Genomic DNA, 15,264 nt, shown 5'->3' on the forward strand with positions numbered 1-15,264 from the left:
AAGTCAGTCAAATAAAATTTAAATATTTATTAACAGAAAGATTACACAAGGAAAGTGGTCATTCAGACCATCAAGTTCATTGATTGGACACAATTCTCCAGTTTGGCCAAATGGACTTTTTCAAGGACTCATTGAGATTTCTTTGCTTTTAAATTCCATTGGAATTAAGAATAAAATAGGCAGGAGAGGAGAGAGCAACAGTACAGAATATGCAAGGTGCCCATGAACATGAGAGGCTGGGGGTGAGGGGAAGAACAGTTGCAGCAGGGACAGTAGGGACAAGAAGTGGATGAGGTGGAAACCTCAATTTTTAAAAAATACAAGCAGCTGGTTTCAAATGAAAATTACTGAAACACACATATATATTTGGTTAGAAAATTTATATCTGCTTGTAATAGCTGCACCACATAACTGTAAGGCTAATTTTGTAAACTCCTAAATCACCTTTTATTATTTTTAAAATTTTTCAGATAATCCTTCCCTTTGCAACATAAACACGAACCATAATGAACACAAAACAAATTCCACTCTAGACCAACAAATTAAAATCGGTGGCATTTGGTAGTCAAGAAGGGAAAGAGTAACCTTTTTTCTGTTTCTTTTTCCTGACTACCTGATCATGCATGAACCACTGGTTTCAGTTTTCTTCTCTCTTCAGAATGACTCTGCAGCTGAAAAATCTCACTTTAAAGCCTTCCCACTATTCACTTACATTTTTGCCTGCCAAGTTTTGATTCCAGTTTATCTGGGCCAAATCTGTGCACTTCCCATTGAAACTAGTCTATCTTTAACAAACAATTTTTACTCAAAGAGAGTTGATCCCTTTTACTAGAACTGTTTTAAGCCTCACAATATTAATGTTTACTGTTTCCTCGATGTATTTGTTCATCTAGGTTCCTTCCCTGTATTTGTTCCACAGGACTTGTCTCGGTTTTAGAAACACATTGGCAATGTCACCTTTCTTGTTGCATCAGAGGCTGCCATAAAAGTTCTCCCAAATGTTGAAACAGATACATCTCCCCAACAAAATTTTATATTAGTTATATTTAGATTAGTTAACTCAGTTTATATTTAGATAAAGCCCCCAATTACTACTGCTCTTCTATATTTGTATATATTTACAAATTCTCTGTAAATTTATTTGTTCCTCATTATCCTTCCAAGTAGTTAGTAATCTGCAGAACAGCTCCAGTAGTCTGAGGTTTCAGGGAGAAAAGAGAACTTTACAGCACTGAAACAGCAAATTTAAGTCAAATGGTCTATGTCAGCATTCATGTTCCACATACAACTATCTATTGATAATATTTTACTAATAGCAGAAGTCTCTGTTCTTATCTTTCTTACATATTATCATCACACTAATTGTTCCATGTGATTGATGAGTCTATAATTTCAGCATCTATTATCATAAACTTTAATTTAAAAAATTCAACAGATTGTAAATATTAGTTTATGGAATCTGCTTTACTCCAAAGAAACCAGCATAAAAGTGCATAAGTGAAACAAATTGTAAAATACCTGTAGTCATGACAACACCAGCAAGAACTTTCCTCCTTGCATGAGGTGAAGTGAAGTTGTCAGTCAGTTCACTGAATTTATCCACCACTAATCGAGCCACAGCATCTGCCAGCACCTGATCAGAGCAATGAGGTCAGATATTTAGGTCAAATCATTACAATTCATTGTTCCCAACCACATTTTCTCTCAGTGTACTTTAATTTACTCAGAAGTACATACGAATTACCAAACTAAGGATACATTTAAAAATTGAATAGCATTGATGTATCAAACACAGAATTCTTTGAAAATGGTCAAATACCTTTTGCAATTACCATAAAATACGATTTGGCAATCACATACCTATATTCCACTTGCTTTATCAGATCAACAATATGCTTCGTCAGTTCCGTTTATAAATCTCACCTCTGTATTCAGACACAAGATACACATGCGAGGTAACTAGCATTTCACCACTTGGATCGTTTTTATTTTCAGCCCAGAATAATGAGAGAAATATTCTCTATTGATTGCTGGCTCCAAAGAAAAGTACATCTGAACCATCGTAATGCAATTGCTCAATGATATGGTTGACACCACAAAACCAAACAAATTTAGCACGAACTGGCCATCTCATTTGGCAGGATCACAGCATGGTGTAAGAAACTGAAAGCATTTGGGGATGTTTGGTGTTTATGAGGGGAAATGCTTAAGTAGAATTCTGAGGGCTTTTCTATTACCGGCCCAGGCATGCTGGCAATTAATGGGAAGAGTTCATTCTCCTGCAATGGCAGCACTCCCCAATGAATATTATAACAAAAATGGAAAGCATGCATACAGATTTTATGGAGCACCAAATATCTGCTTCATGTTTTCCATGATAGACTGAGTTTTAACCATGTATTACTGTGAACTTTAGTTTTTCTTTGTGTTCATATTCTACAAAAATCATTACTTTTCTTTGCTTGTTACACCAAATTAACCTAATTTTTCCTGTATGTTCCCAATGAAGTACACGACAGGTCCTTGATTCTTCATGTTGGTGTTGTTTTCTTAAACCCTTCTTCATCTCAGACACCAGACAGGAAGAACTCATGTCATCAAGGTTAGCATCAACTGCACAACTGTATCTGCCATTTCCATCTTTCCTTTTAAAATTAAGTTTTCACAAGGTTTATCCCTACTCTGGCCCTGATTTTATATCAGATTCTAATTTCTCTGCAAGCTCTCTGCATCTTGTCTAGAAGACCTAATGCCAGTTCACTACGTTTACACATGAACACTATTCCTACTATTCTCCCCTTGCACTGCCACATGCTATTACCCAGCCTTACCTCACAACCACCTCAATCTCTGTTGTCAACTGAAAAAGTCCTTCAATTAAACACTGGAATCTATGAACCCTGGCTTACACTGTCACTGTCATTCCCACTGCATTGAATTATTCCGTTCATTGGTATGGAGAGGCTGCCTGCAAGGACTTCTGTTTTTTGGCCACTCAGTGATGAGATATGGGGTCAAGTCTACACCTTGGATAACATAATGAGAGTAGATCATTGCTAGGGTCTTCGCAGTAGTTTTTACTGACAGATCCCAACACCTTTTTTCCTCATTCATTGGATTTGACAGAAATACTGTCTACCTTCTCTTTGTTTCACTGCACAACTTTCCTCAGCCTAGATATTTCTATATAGTAGTTAGCTCAACAGCCAGCAATTACCAGGAAGCTCAGAATGAGCAGATGTCTTTTTTCAAAGCATTGGGCTTTACATCCCATGATTGCTCAGACTGGATATTCTTACAAATTAGTACTTTGCGAATTAGTGCTCAATGCAGTTCCAGTGTACTTGAGCTTCTCTTATATATCGCTGCTTCACCTAAGGATGCGTAGTCTCTTTACTGGCAATTACCCTGATGTTTTAATAAGGTAAACACTTTATAATTTTTGAATGGCACCTGACATTCCTGAAGAATTTACGAGTTTATACCTCAGTGTATACATGTTGGAAAGCAAGTGTGTGAGAATATGAAAATCTGATCATCTGATTAAGGAGTGTGTGACAGAAGAAATTCTTTCAGCCAACAGGCTTTTTCCTTACAATTGACATAAAAGTGAGGATTAGTGAATAACTGGTTCAATCCAACCTTAAATGGAAACTTATTTTCAGTTACACAGCACAGCACATAACATGCATGCGCCCACAATATTATAGCAGTGGTGCAGATATATTTAGGCAATCGTCAGTTGCCTAAATTTTACAGCGTGAACTGTGAGTCATTATTAAAACAAAAGCTGTAAACTGCAGCTACCACTTGGAGTTTGAAAACCAGTCAAATTTGATAATACACTACAGTTGGAGATAAGGCAGGTGTGCACTAATTGCATAATGTGTGGAAAGTAATAAAACTGTTGCAATAAAATCAAGCCATGAATTTAATCATTTTAGACTCCAAATAACTGAAGATGAACCAGGCACACATTTCATGGTAAATTAAATAAATATTTGATAACCTAGAATTAATTGGACAATTAACCAGCTGCTGTTCACATCAAATCATTTCCTTGTGGTGAAAGATTTCTCTTGATTAAAGGAATTAGGTGATCCAAATAAAATGCTTTGACGTGCATTTAGTGTGCATTTCTACCGCCACAACATTCATAAATATTGTAGCTAGAATATAAATATTGTAACACAGGATGTATCATAATTTTTGTAATTAATTCAGAATCTGGTTTAATATCACTAGCATATGATGTGAAATTTGTAATGCCACTCTTGTTTATAATTATAACAAATTCTAGAAAAATTTATAAACTCTACAATGTCTGTGCTGAAAGGAGTCTGATTTTTGCCAAAATTACATCCCTTACACATTAAATACGGTAGATTTATGCAAGGGTGAATCAGCATATAGGAGCAAGATTGAAAATTTGGCTGAGAACATTACAATAACTCCTCACTCGATGTCAGCAAGATCAAAGAGCTAATTACAGATTTCAGGAAAGGGAAACCAGGGGTCACTGAGCCAGTCCTCAACGGAGGATCAGAGATGGAGAGGGCTAGTAACTTTAAATTCACTGGGCGTCACTATTTTAAAGGACCTGTCCTGGACCCAGCAAGTGCAATTGGAGGAAAGCATGGCAGCATCTCGACTTCCTTAGGAGCTTGAGGAGATTCGGTTTGACATCTAAAACTTTGACAAACTTTTATAGATATGTGGTAGAGAGCATGTTTATTGACTGGCTGCATCACAGTCTGATATGGAAACACCAATGCCTCTGAATGGAAAATCCCACAAAAAAAGGTGGATTTTGCCCAGTATACCATTGAGCAAATCTACATGAAATGCTGTTGTAGGAAAGCAGCATCCATCATCAGAGATACCCACCACCTAGGCCATCCTTTCTTCTCGTTGCTGCCATCAGGTAGAAGGCATGTGCCTCAGGACTTGCACCACTAGGTTCAAGAACAGTTACTACCCCTCAACCATCCGGCTCTTGAATATAAGGATAAAAGTGAATAACTACACTCAACTTTACATACCCCATCACTGAAATGTTCCCACAACTAATGATCTCATTTTCAAAAACTCTATCTTATGTTCTCATTATTTGTTGCTATTTATTTATATTGTATTTGCATAGTTTCTTGTCTTCTGTACTCTGATTTATCTTTCATCTGTTATAGTTACCATTCTATAAATTTTCTGAATATGCCCACAAGAAAATAAATCTCAGTGTTGTACAGAATATGGTGATATATATGTACTTTGATAATAAAATTTACTTTGAACTTTGATCCTACAAATGGAAGAAAGTGAATTCAAATACAAAGTGCAGGAGCCGTGCAGCCCCAAAAGTCCACTCTATCCTAGAATGACAATTGCTAATCAAAGATTTTAGCTCAACTATACTTTACTGCCTGTTCCATTTAACCCTGGATTTCTCCCATTGTCCATGTCCATCTAACTTAATATTCCACAACCGCAGTCCTTTTGGGCAGAAAATTCCAAAGATCACAGCTCTGTCAAGCCTCCTGAACATCTTTTAAATTTCAATCATTTTCACCACTCATTATCCTAAACTGCAAAAACAATTGAGCCTGTAGGACTGAGTTTTGCCTCCATATCCTAAAAATCAATCTGGGGAACCTCTAAGGCAAATACATCCATCCTTAAATGAGGTGGCCAAAACTGTGTGGAGTTTCTACAAGTTTTCCTCATCCTTCCATTCCAACCAGCTTATGTTAAGGGCCCTTATTCCATTTTTCTTGCTGACTACACTGCATGTGACCTCTTCTACAAAGATACTGAGAATTGTCAAGGCATAATAATCAGATGCAATTTATACGATAGTGCTTTTATCTAAATGGGTACCTCAAATAGTCCATCTACCAACATTGTAAAAATTTATTTAACTTGTTCATATCTCTTTCCAGATTTTTGTATCCTACCCTTAACTCTTATTCCTGTGCATCCTGAACAATATTAGTGTCTGTATTCATGGGAGGAATCATATTACATTTACACTCTAGGCCTTTTTACTGATTTATAATTTTTTTCTTCATCTCATCTTGTATTTTTAATGCCAAACACCATCTCTCTCCATTTCAGCAATTTCCCTTGCTCACTAAATTACTGCCCTTTGAAATCTATAGATACTGCATTCTGTTTAGAACTACACTCTGATTTACACTGCGAATTAACAGAATCTACTTATATTCAAATGATCAAACACCCAAATTTTGACCTGGTTAACAGTAATTAACTTTATTTTCATGTTATTTACTGGGCTAATGTGCAACTGATGGTGTGATATTAGCAGTATGCTGGCACCACTGCCAAAAATAATATTAAACCGTGCATTTTTAGAGTATCAGTAAAAATTATTTGAGAAAGGGGTGTGCATTTCAATGCTTAATTGGGTATTTTGTGATCCTTTGAAATACTTCTTTTAAATGATGAGAAAAGGGGATGTGACAAACAAGCTGCCGCTGGTTTATTGTGATCTTGGTCAGCAAAGTAACACTTGACCAAAGCACAGTAATGTAGATGTTGGAATCTGAAATAAAAACAGAAAATACAGGAAATACATACCTGTGGGATGCTGCTAACCTAATTAGCATTTCTAACATTCTGTTTTTATTTGGAAAGAATTACTAAACATCATAACCTACAATACACTCATAACTATTAAGAATATTAAAACAAAACAGAAACAGGAGACCTTTCTGCCCTTCATGCTCGCTCTGCCATCAATAACATTTTAGCTGACATTTACCTCTAAGGCATGTTCTCGCACTAACCCCACAAACTTTGATTCCTTTAAAATCTAAAGTGCTATCATGCTCTTGAATATATTTGGTGCCTGAGCCTATTAGTTCTCTTGGGTTGACAATTCCAAAGATTCACTAACCCAGCTATTCCTTATTGTCTGTGTCCTGAATAGCCAACACTTTATTTTTGAAGCTGTCACTAATTCTACACACCCATGCCAAAAAATAGCAACATTTCCACATTAACTATCAAGCCCTGTAAGAATTTTATACATTATACCAAGCTCACTTTTCATTCTCCTAAACTCGAGATCAAGTTTAAATGTCATTCAACCACACAGAGGTATACAGCTGAATGAAACAGTGTTCCGCCATGGCCAAGGTGGAAAACACAGTGCATACAGTCACACCAAACACACAGCACATATAGTTAAGGTAGCACATCAAGTGACAAAATGATATTAGCACAAGTCCCTGAATGGCATCGTCTGGAGACTGAATGTTCATGGGATATTGTCCTTGAGCAACATTTCTTCAAGAACAACCGCACAGCAGTTCCTCATCTCAAACTTGGTTAGTTGCAGATGAAGGCAATCTGGCTCATCTTCCAGGGAACAAACATGGAGAGAAGCACCGACAGGAGAGCCAGCCTCCAAACCAGCATGCCTGCCACACCTCTATTTTCTCTCAAACTGCCTATGGTCCCTCCTATCCTGGCTGGCTATAAGAAATGTTACCATGGCATGAGGGCTTGGTTCATGCAACACTGGAAGCCACACAGCTCTCCTGGCATTGGTCTTGCCAATGAACCAATGAACTGAACTTATAGTATTTTGTATTACCAATACCAAACTCAGGAGACTGTGGCCCAGTCTGCTTAATTTCTTCTCAAATCACAATCCACCATCCCAGGAATTAACCTGATGAACCTTTGCTGCACTTCTTCAAAGATAAGTTTAACCTTCTGCAGCTAACATATATTTTGCTTTCCTGATTGCTTGCTGCATCAAACATGTTATTTTCCAGGGATTTACGTACAAAAGTCCCCAGGCCCCTTTCAAATTCTTGTTATTCAAGAATACTTCATGTTGTTCTTTCCCCCATCAAACCGGTGACCTCAACATCCCAGATTATATTCCATCTACCAAACTTTTGCCCATTAACTTCATCTTGACACATCCTCAGGAGGTCTGCTCTCCACAGGCAGAATTAGGTCATTTGGCCCATTGAGTCTGCTCCACCATTCCATCATGGCTGATTTATTATCCCTCTCAACCCCATTCTCTTGCCTTCTTGTCATAGACTATGATAGCCTGAAAATCAAGAATCTATCAACCTCTGCTTTACATATACTCAATGACTTGGCCTCCACAGCCATTTGTGGTAATAAATTCCACATTTTCACCACCATCTGGTGAAAGAAATTCCTCTTCATCTCTGTTCCAAATGGACATCCTGCTACTCGGAGGACCTTTTAGTACAGTGTAGACCAAGGAGCCTCTGGTTCTAGGAAACATCTTCCCTACATCCACTCTATCCAGACCTTTCAATATTTGATAGGTCTCAATGAGATCTCCACCTCATTCTAGCGAATACAGGCCCAGAGCCATCAAATGCTCCTATGTTAAACTTTTCATTCCCAGAATCATTCTTACGAACGTCCTCTGGACTCTCTCCAATGACAGAACTTCATTTCTTATTTAGGAGCCCAAAACTGCTCACAACATGCGAAGTGCAATCTTACCAATGCCTTATAAAATCTCAGCATTACATCCTTGCTCTTGAATTCTCATTCTCTTGAAATAAATGTTAACACTAAATTTGGCTTCCTTACCACCAACTCAATCTGCAAGTTAACTTTTACGAAGTCCTGCACAAGGACTCCCAAGTCCCTTTGCACCTGTATGTTAAATTTTCTCCACATTTAGAAAATAGTCCACACTTTATTCCATTTGCTACTTATTTGCCCATTTTCTTAACTTGTCCAAGTCATTCTGCAGACTCTTTGCTTCCTCAACATTACTTATCCTTCCACCTCTCTTTGTATCGCCCACAAACTTGGCCACAAAGCCATCAATTCCAACTGCTGTAGAACACCACTAGTCACCAGCACTCAACCCAAAAAGGCCTCGTTTATTCCCACTCTTTGCTTCCTATCAGTTAACCAATACTTTATCCATGCTAGAATCTTTCCTGTATTACCATGGGCTCTTAGCTTGTTAAGCAGCCTCATGTGCCGCACATTATCAAAAGCCTTTTGAAAATCCAAATAAAAAACATCCACTGAATCTCCTTTGTCCAGCTTGTGTGTTATTCCTCTAAGAATTGAAACAAATTTGTCAGGCAAGAGTTTCCTTTAAGGAAACCATGCTGAGTTTGCCCTATTTTATCGTGTGCCTCCAAGTACCCCAAAACTTCATCCTTAATAATGACTTCAATATCTTCCCAAACACTGAGGTCAGGCCAACTGGCCTATAATTTCCTTTCTTCTGTTTCCTTCCTTTCTTAAAATAATGGAGAGACACTTGCAATTTTCCTGGCCTCTGGAACCATTTCAGAATTTAGTGGTTCTTGAAAGAGCATTGCTAATGCCTCCATAATTCCTTCAGCTAACACTTTCAGAACCCTGGGATATATTCCATCTGCCCCAAGTGGCCTATCTACCTTTCTTCCTTCCAAGGACATTCTTTACTTATAGCAGCAACATTCACATCTTCCCCCGACACTGTCAAATTTCTGGCATTCTGCTAGTGTTTTCCACAGTGAAGACTGAAAGAAAATACTTATTAAGTTCCTCCACCATTTCTTTGTCCCCTAGTTTTACCTTTCTAGTATCATTTTCCAGCAGTCCAATATCTACTCTTGCCTCTCTTTTTCTCTTCATATATTTGAAAAAAATCTTTTGGTATACTTTTTTTTACACTATTGGCTAATTGCCCTTCATATTTCATCATATCTCTCCATACGGCTTTTTAGTTGCCTTCTGTTGGTTTTTAAAAGCTTATCAATCCTCTAACTTCCCACTACTTTTTTGCTATGTTGTATACCCTCTCCTTTGCTTTTATGCTGTCTTTGACTTCCCTTGTCAGCCATAGTTACCCTATTCCTCCCCATCCACCTTGGTACACATCAACTGGCTCTCTCATCTATTCTGTTTGTTTCTGTTTCACAAAATCTTCAGACAAATATGTCAAATGATATGATTATCTTATCCTATTCTCCAAATGTCCTAAAGCCATTTACTTAATAAAGGTTCCAGCTTATGTCTTCTACTAATATCAGTATAACTGGTCTACATGTTTGAGATTCAAAATGTGACCTATGCTAGAAATCAGAAATTTAAGAAAATGGAAAATGCTGGAAACATATTATAGAAACAGGGTTATATTTCAGGTCAAAGACTCCGTCAAAATTAGGAAACAAGTCTGTTTTAAATTATGGAGAAGGTGAGGAGAAAAGGATACAGCAGAACTGACATGGATTGAAGCTGTAAAGGTCATCCTATAATGTTCACCTGGTCTACAAGTGCAATTTAAGATAGAATAAATGGACCAAGAGGACAACAAATCGCCACTGCTGCGAAAATCATTGCCTGACAAAGCCAGAGAAACATGTCCAATCCTAACTTTGGATGCTGTATCTGTGAAGTTCACACATTCTCCCTGTAACTCCATGGGTTTCCTCTGGGTGGTTCCAATTTCTTCCCAAATCCCAAAGACGTGTGTGCTGCACTAACTTGTATGTTAATGAATGGTGTAATTTGGGGGAGAACGAAAAGGAGATTAATGTTGATTTAGTGCAAATAAGCATCCAACCTGATGGCATGAATATCGTCTTCTTCTAGTTAAAAACATTCCCTTCCCCTCCCTTCCTTCTATTCCCCACTCTGGCCCCTTACCTCTTCTCATCTGCATATCACCTCTTCCATATCTTTCTCCCATGGTCCACTCTTCTCTCTGATCAGATTCTTTCATCTCCAGCCCTTTATCTTTCTCTCCCACCTGGCTTCACCTATCACCTTCTAGCTATCATTCTTCCCCGTCCCTCTTTTTTATTCTGGCACCTTCTCCCTTCCTTTTTAGTCCTGAAGAAGGCTCTCAGTCTAAAACATTGGCTGTTTGTTCATTTTCACGGATGCTGCCTGATCTGCTGAGTTCATCCAGCAATTTTTGTCTGTGTTGCTCTGGATTTCCAGCTTCTGTAGTATCTCCCATGTAGATGAAAGATAAGATGCCTTCCTCAAAATTCCATGCGCTTCATTTTAACAATGCAGGCTTCTACAGGTTAGGATGGGAGTGATATGAATAATTCATGTGCCAAGTCCCAGGATCCCAGGGATTGAATGCAGGTACTGCAAAAAGTGGTCACTGAATCTGCATTCTCCACTAGTGCAAGTGAACTACAACTTCACTTGGAAAGACTGCTTGTGTCCTTAGATGGTGAGAAAGGAGAAGAAGTAAAAAGATAGATGCAGCATGTCCTGCAGTTTAATGGGAAATCACTGTAAGAAGGGAGGCAATTCTGACAAAGGATCTTTGGCTTAAAATGCTAACTTTGTTTTCATTTGGTGCTCCCTGGCCTGCTGAGTGTTACTGGCACTCTGTTTTATTAAAGCCTGTTTTTTTTTGTACAGGGGTCTGAGGAAATACAGAGACTAATTTGAACAGTTCTACTGAGAAACCAGCAGCTGAATGTGGAACTTAATGGTCTCCATTTATGCAATATTAGTCTATGATTCCCAGCACCTAATGTTGATTAATTAAACCCTAATGCATTAAAACTGCTGATGCTCCATTTTCTTGCCTTAACTGGAAAGGAATTATTGACATTTATAAAGGAACCTGCCAAATTTCATTGTAGAATCCCTTTATACTTTTAAGATAATTATTAGCTTTCTTATGACAGTGTTGGTAGATATTATAGGTCCCTGCATTATTTTCGATGTTTTCTGTTTGAGATATGAAGTCATCAGTCATAGCAATCTAACAAGTTTTGCGAAACAATGTATCACATGTAGAGGGGATAACAGTATGGTATATGTGAGGTACATAAGGAAGATTGAAAAAGAAATGAGAAAGAAAATTAGTGGCACTTATGTCCCTAAAAGAACAAAGACAGTCAAAACAAAGATGTAGGTCAACAGTCTGGCAGTTTCTAACACTGGGGAAAAAAATTCCCATCTCAGAATTGGATCAATTGAGGGTGTAAATACAAGCGCTTACATTCTGTACAAGTGCTGCTCACATTGAACAATGGAAAAGTTAATGAAAAAATAAAGATCAATTAGGAGGGATGGCAGGCAAGAGTGAGAAGGAAACAAATATGAAGTCCATTATGTGCAATTGATCAACTTCAGGGATATTTGTGAAGTTTTAACCTGACCAGGGCATGGAGTAGTCGAGTTTCTAATTTTTACTTAGGTGTCCTTACTATAATAATATGATTTCTCTATAATCTTGTAATACTAATCATGAACTATTAATGCTTTTGTGAAATATAACCTCTAGTTCATTTTCCTTTAACATAGCCTCGGGCATACACAGGATAGTCATGTGCCATCTTATTTCCCTTAGTAAATCCATATCCGACTGTTCTCTATTTCTGAATTTTGCTTAAATATTCCTTTCCATTATTCATTGATGACTTCACTTAGCCATACAGACTGGATTGTGAAGTATGTCAAGACTTACCATGACAATGCAGGAGGAGAAATATCAAATATGAACAAAGATTTTTTAAAAAGGCTGCCTTGGGAAGAAGGATGGGATTTTAGACAAACATAATAATGGGAGATAGTTATAACTGAGTATGTCACTTTGCAAGCCTAATAGATATCAGAGAAATAAAACAATTCCATTTGTACAGTTAAGGCAACCATAGTCACTATGCATAAGGAAAAACAAAGTGTATTACACATTTGCTAAGTAGTTGTCCAGATTAGATGAAATATAGAAATTAAATACTGGATTTAAACATAATGATAACTTGAGGGGAAAGAGTAACATAGCTTGCAATGGAAGTAATAGCAACAAGAAATGTTTCTACGAAGATGAAGTGGCTGAGACAGAAGTTACCCAATGAAATAGAAACAAATGATGCAGTATTATACAAGGTCAGTCAAGATGCAGAAAACAAGCATACAGTCTTACAACACAGGAAATTGGTAACATTATAGCAGTTATGGGAAGGATCCAAAAATAAATTAAGAAATGGATTAAAAAGAGGTTCAAAAAAAGATGGAACTTTGGAAAGATGGATCTCTTTGGCCTGTCCAGTTATACTCCAGATTCTAAAAGAAATGATGGAAATGTAGGCTGTAAACTTTCATAGGTCTTTGGGATTCGGCAACTGTGCTATTAGGTTGTAATGTCACCTTACTATTAAAAAATCACCTGATATTAAAAACCAAATATTAGTAATTCCTGAATTAACTCTTCTTGGGCTTCCATCTGGGTATAGATAACAATTTTAACTGACATTTTGATAACAAACTCTGCCTATTTATCAGGGATGATACCTGGGCATCAATACAAGTACCCCTGTCATCCATCCCTCCAGATTGATTAGTCCTCATCCGATCAAGTTTCTACTGTCCCACCTTGTTTACAATCAAAATCCAGTTCTTACTTAGAATGAGACCTTTGCCTTTGTTAAAATACCTTTTCTCTAGTTTTATTTCAATGGCTTCCTTCACCAGGTGGTCCCAAAGCCATTATTCTGTGCCATCAAAGTCAATCATATGGCCACTGTGAATGCAATGTTCTGCTACTGCCGATTTCCCTGGGTACCCAAAATGGATACATCTCCTGTGCTCATCGACACAGGTTTCCACTTTGCACCCCATCCAGCTAATATATGCTGCTCCAACATTCACAAGGAATTCTGTAAATACCAGCTGTCCCAATGTCCAAGTCAGGTGGCAAGAGAACCAACAAGAGAAACAAACAACCTGGACTCATCCTCACCTGTCTTCACATCAGTCTATGACGTTGCTGGTGGACCAGTGTCACTGTACAATCAATGCTAAGAAAAATCACAAAGAGGAGGGAATGTGAAAGAAAATATAGAACAATGAGAATGTCTTGATAGGATGAATTGAAATGACTTAATGGGGACAGTTATCAACACTTAAGGCCTATGCAATGAGTTGTTAATGTAAATAATTGGGCGACAGACAGATATGTACACGAAAACAAAATGGAAGGTTGTGGGAAAATAGGGTAGAGGCTGGGCAGCATCTATGGAAAGAGTTAATATTTCAACAGGGACTTTTAATCAGATCTGAGAAAAAGAGAAACAAGTTGTCAGGATAACAGCAAAACGTGGGTGAAACCAGGTAACTTCTCTAATAGAGTGAATGTGAGACAGATGGAAAATCTTGTGGTGCAATTTGTGGTTCATGTAGCCTAGCCATAATGGCACATGTTCAGTAGGCCAGACTATACACAGTAGAGAGGAAAAAGAGAAGAGTATATAGAAATGGTTCAGATAAAGGCAGAAAGAAAGATCATATAATCTTTTGTTACAGAATTTAATGTTAAGTCCAGAACACTGCAATATTTCCAAATGGAGACGAGATACTGTTCCCCATGGTCGATCTTGGTCTCATTGCAACAGAGTTGGTCACAGAGAGGTTAGACTGAGAGTGACATAGTGAATTAGCATAAAGGCAACCTGAAGCTCACGATCCTCCTGCCTGCAGGTACAGGTGCTCCATAAACACTCAATCTGTATTTTGGTGTCTCCACTATAGAGGAAGCCACATTGTGAAGTGAATGTGCAGACCCAATGAAAAAAAGCAAACTGTGACTTCATCTGGAAAGAACAATTGGGCCCCTGGGTGGTGAAAAGAGATGAAGTAAAAGGACATGTTGCACCTCATGTGGTTGTATCAAAGAATACCACAGGAACTGGATAGGTAGGGATTGAAGAGCAGACATAGGAATCGTAAAGAAGGTGTTCCCTACAAAATGCTGAGCAGGGAGGGAAGAGGAATACATGTTTGTGGTGAAATCTCATTAGAACTGGTGCTAATTGCAAAGGGTGTTATAGTGAAATCAGATGGTGGTGGGGTAGAAGACAAGGATCATGGAACTCTGTTCCTGTTCTATCTTGGGGGAAAAAAGGTTTGAACAGAGGTACAGGAAACAGATGAGACTGGAGTGAAGATTCTTCAACATCTGATCAGAGAAGGCCCTTCATTCAAATATTCCTTCCTCTTTCAATGGTCCTGAACTACGCCGATCATTTTATTTTCTCCGTTTGTGGTTGGTGTCAAATTTTGCTTGAGGATACTTAGTGAAACACTTTGTGATCAGATGGAATGTTAAAAATGCAGGTGACATTGCTTATTTCAACAGCAACTGTATATACAAGTCAAATTACTTCTGTTTTTTTGTAGCATATCATCAATGCAACAGCAGAATGCCCACTGCAAGACTTATTTTTGAAGCTGCATTTTTAGATTGGGGAAATATTTGCATCGCTGACA

At 37.9% G+C, this 15,264-nt stretch overlaps 1 protein-coding gene across 4 annotated transcripts in view; it reads right to left on the minus strand.

Moving 5' to 3' along the window:
- LOC132392805 (double-stranded RNA-specific editase 1-like) overlaps nt 1-15,264 on the minus strand; it is a 351,001-nt gene that overhangs the window by 70,056 nt on the left and 265,681 nt on the right. For all 4 annotated transcript variants that reach the window (XM_059967199.1, XM_059967197.1, XM_059967201.1 and 1 more), the window contains one exon: nt 1,519-1,633. In XM_059967199.1, coding sequence (XP_059823182.1) covers nt 1,519-1,633 — 115 coding nt within the window. The remainder of the gene's footprint in view (nt 1-1,518; nt 1,634-15,264) is intronic.

This window comes from Hypanus sabinus, chromosome 4, assembly GCF_030144855.1.
Source record: "Hypanus sabinus isolate sHypSab1 chromosome 4, sHypSab1.hap1, whole genome shotgun sequence".
Taxonomy (NCBI): Eukaryota; Metazoa; Chordata; class Chondrichthyes; order Myliobatiformes; family Dasyatidae; genus Hypanus; species Hypanus sabinus.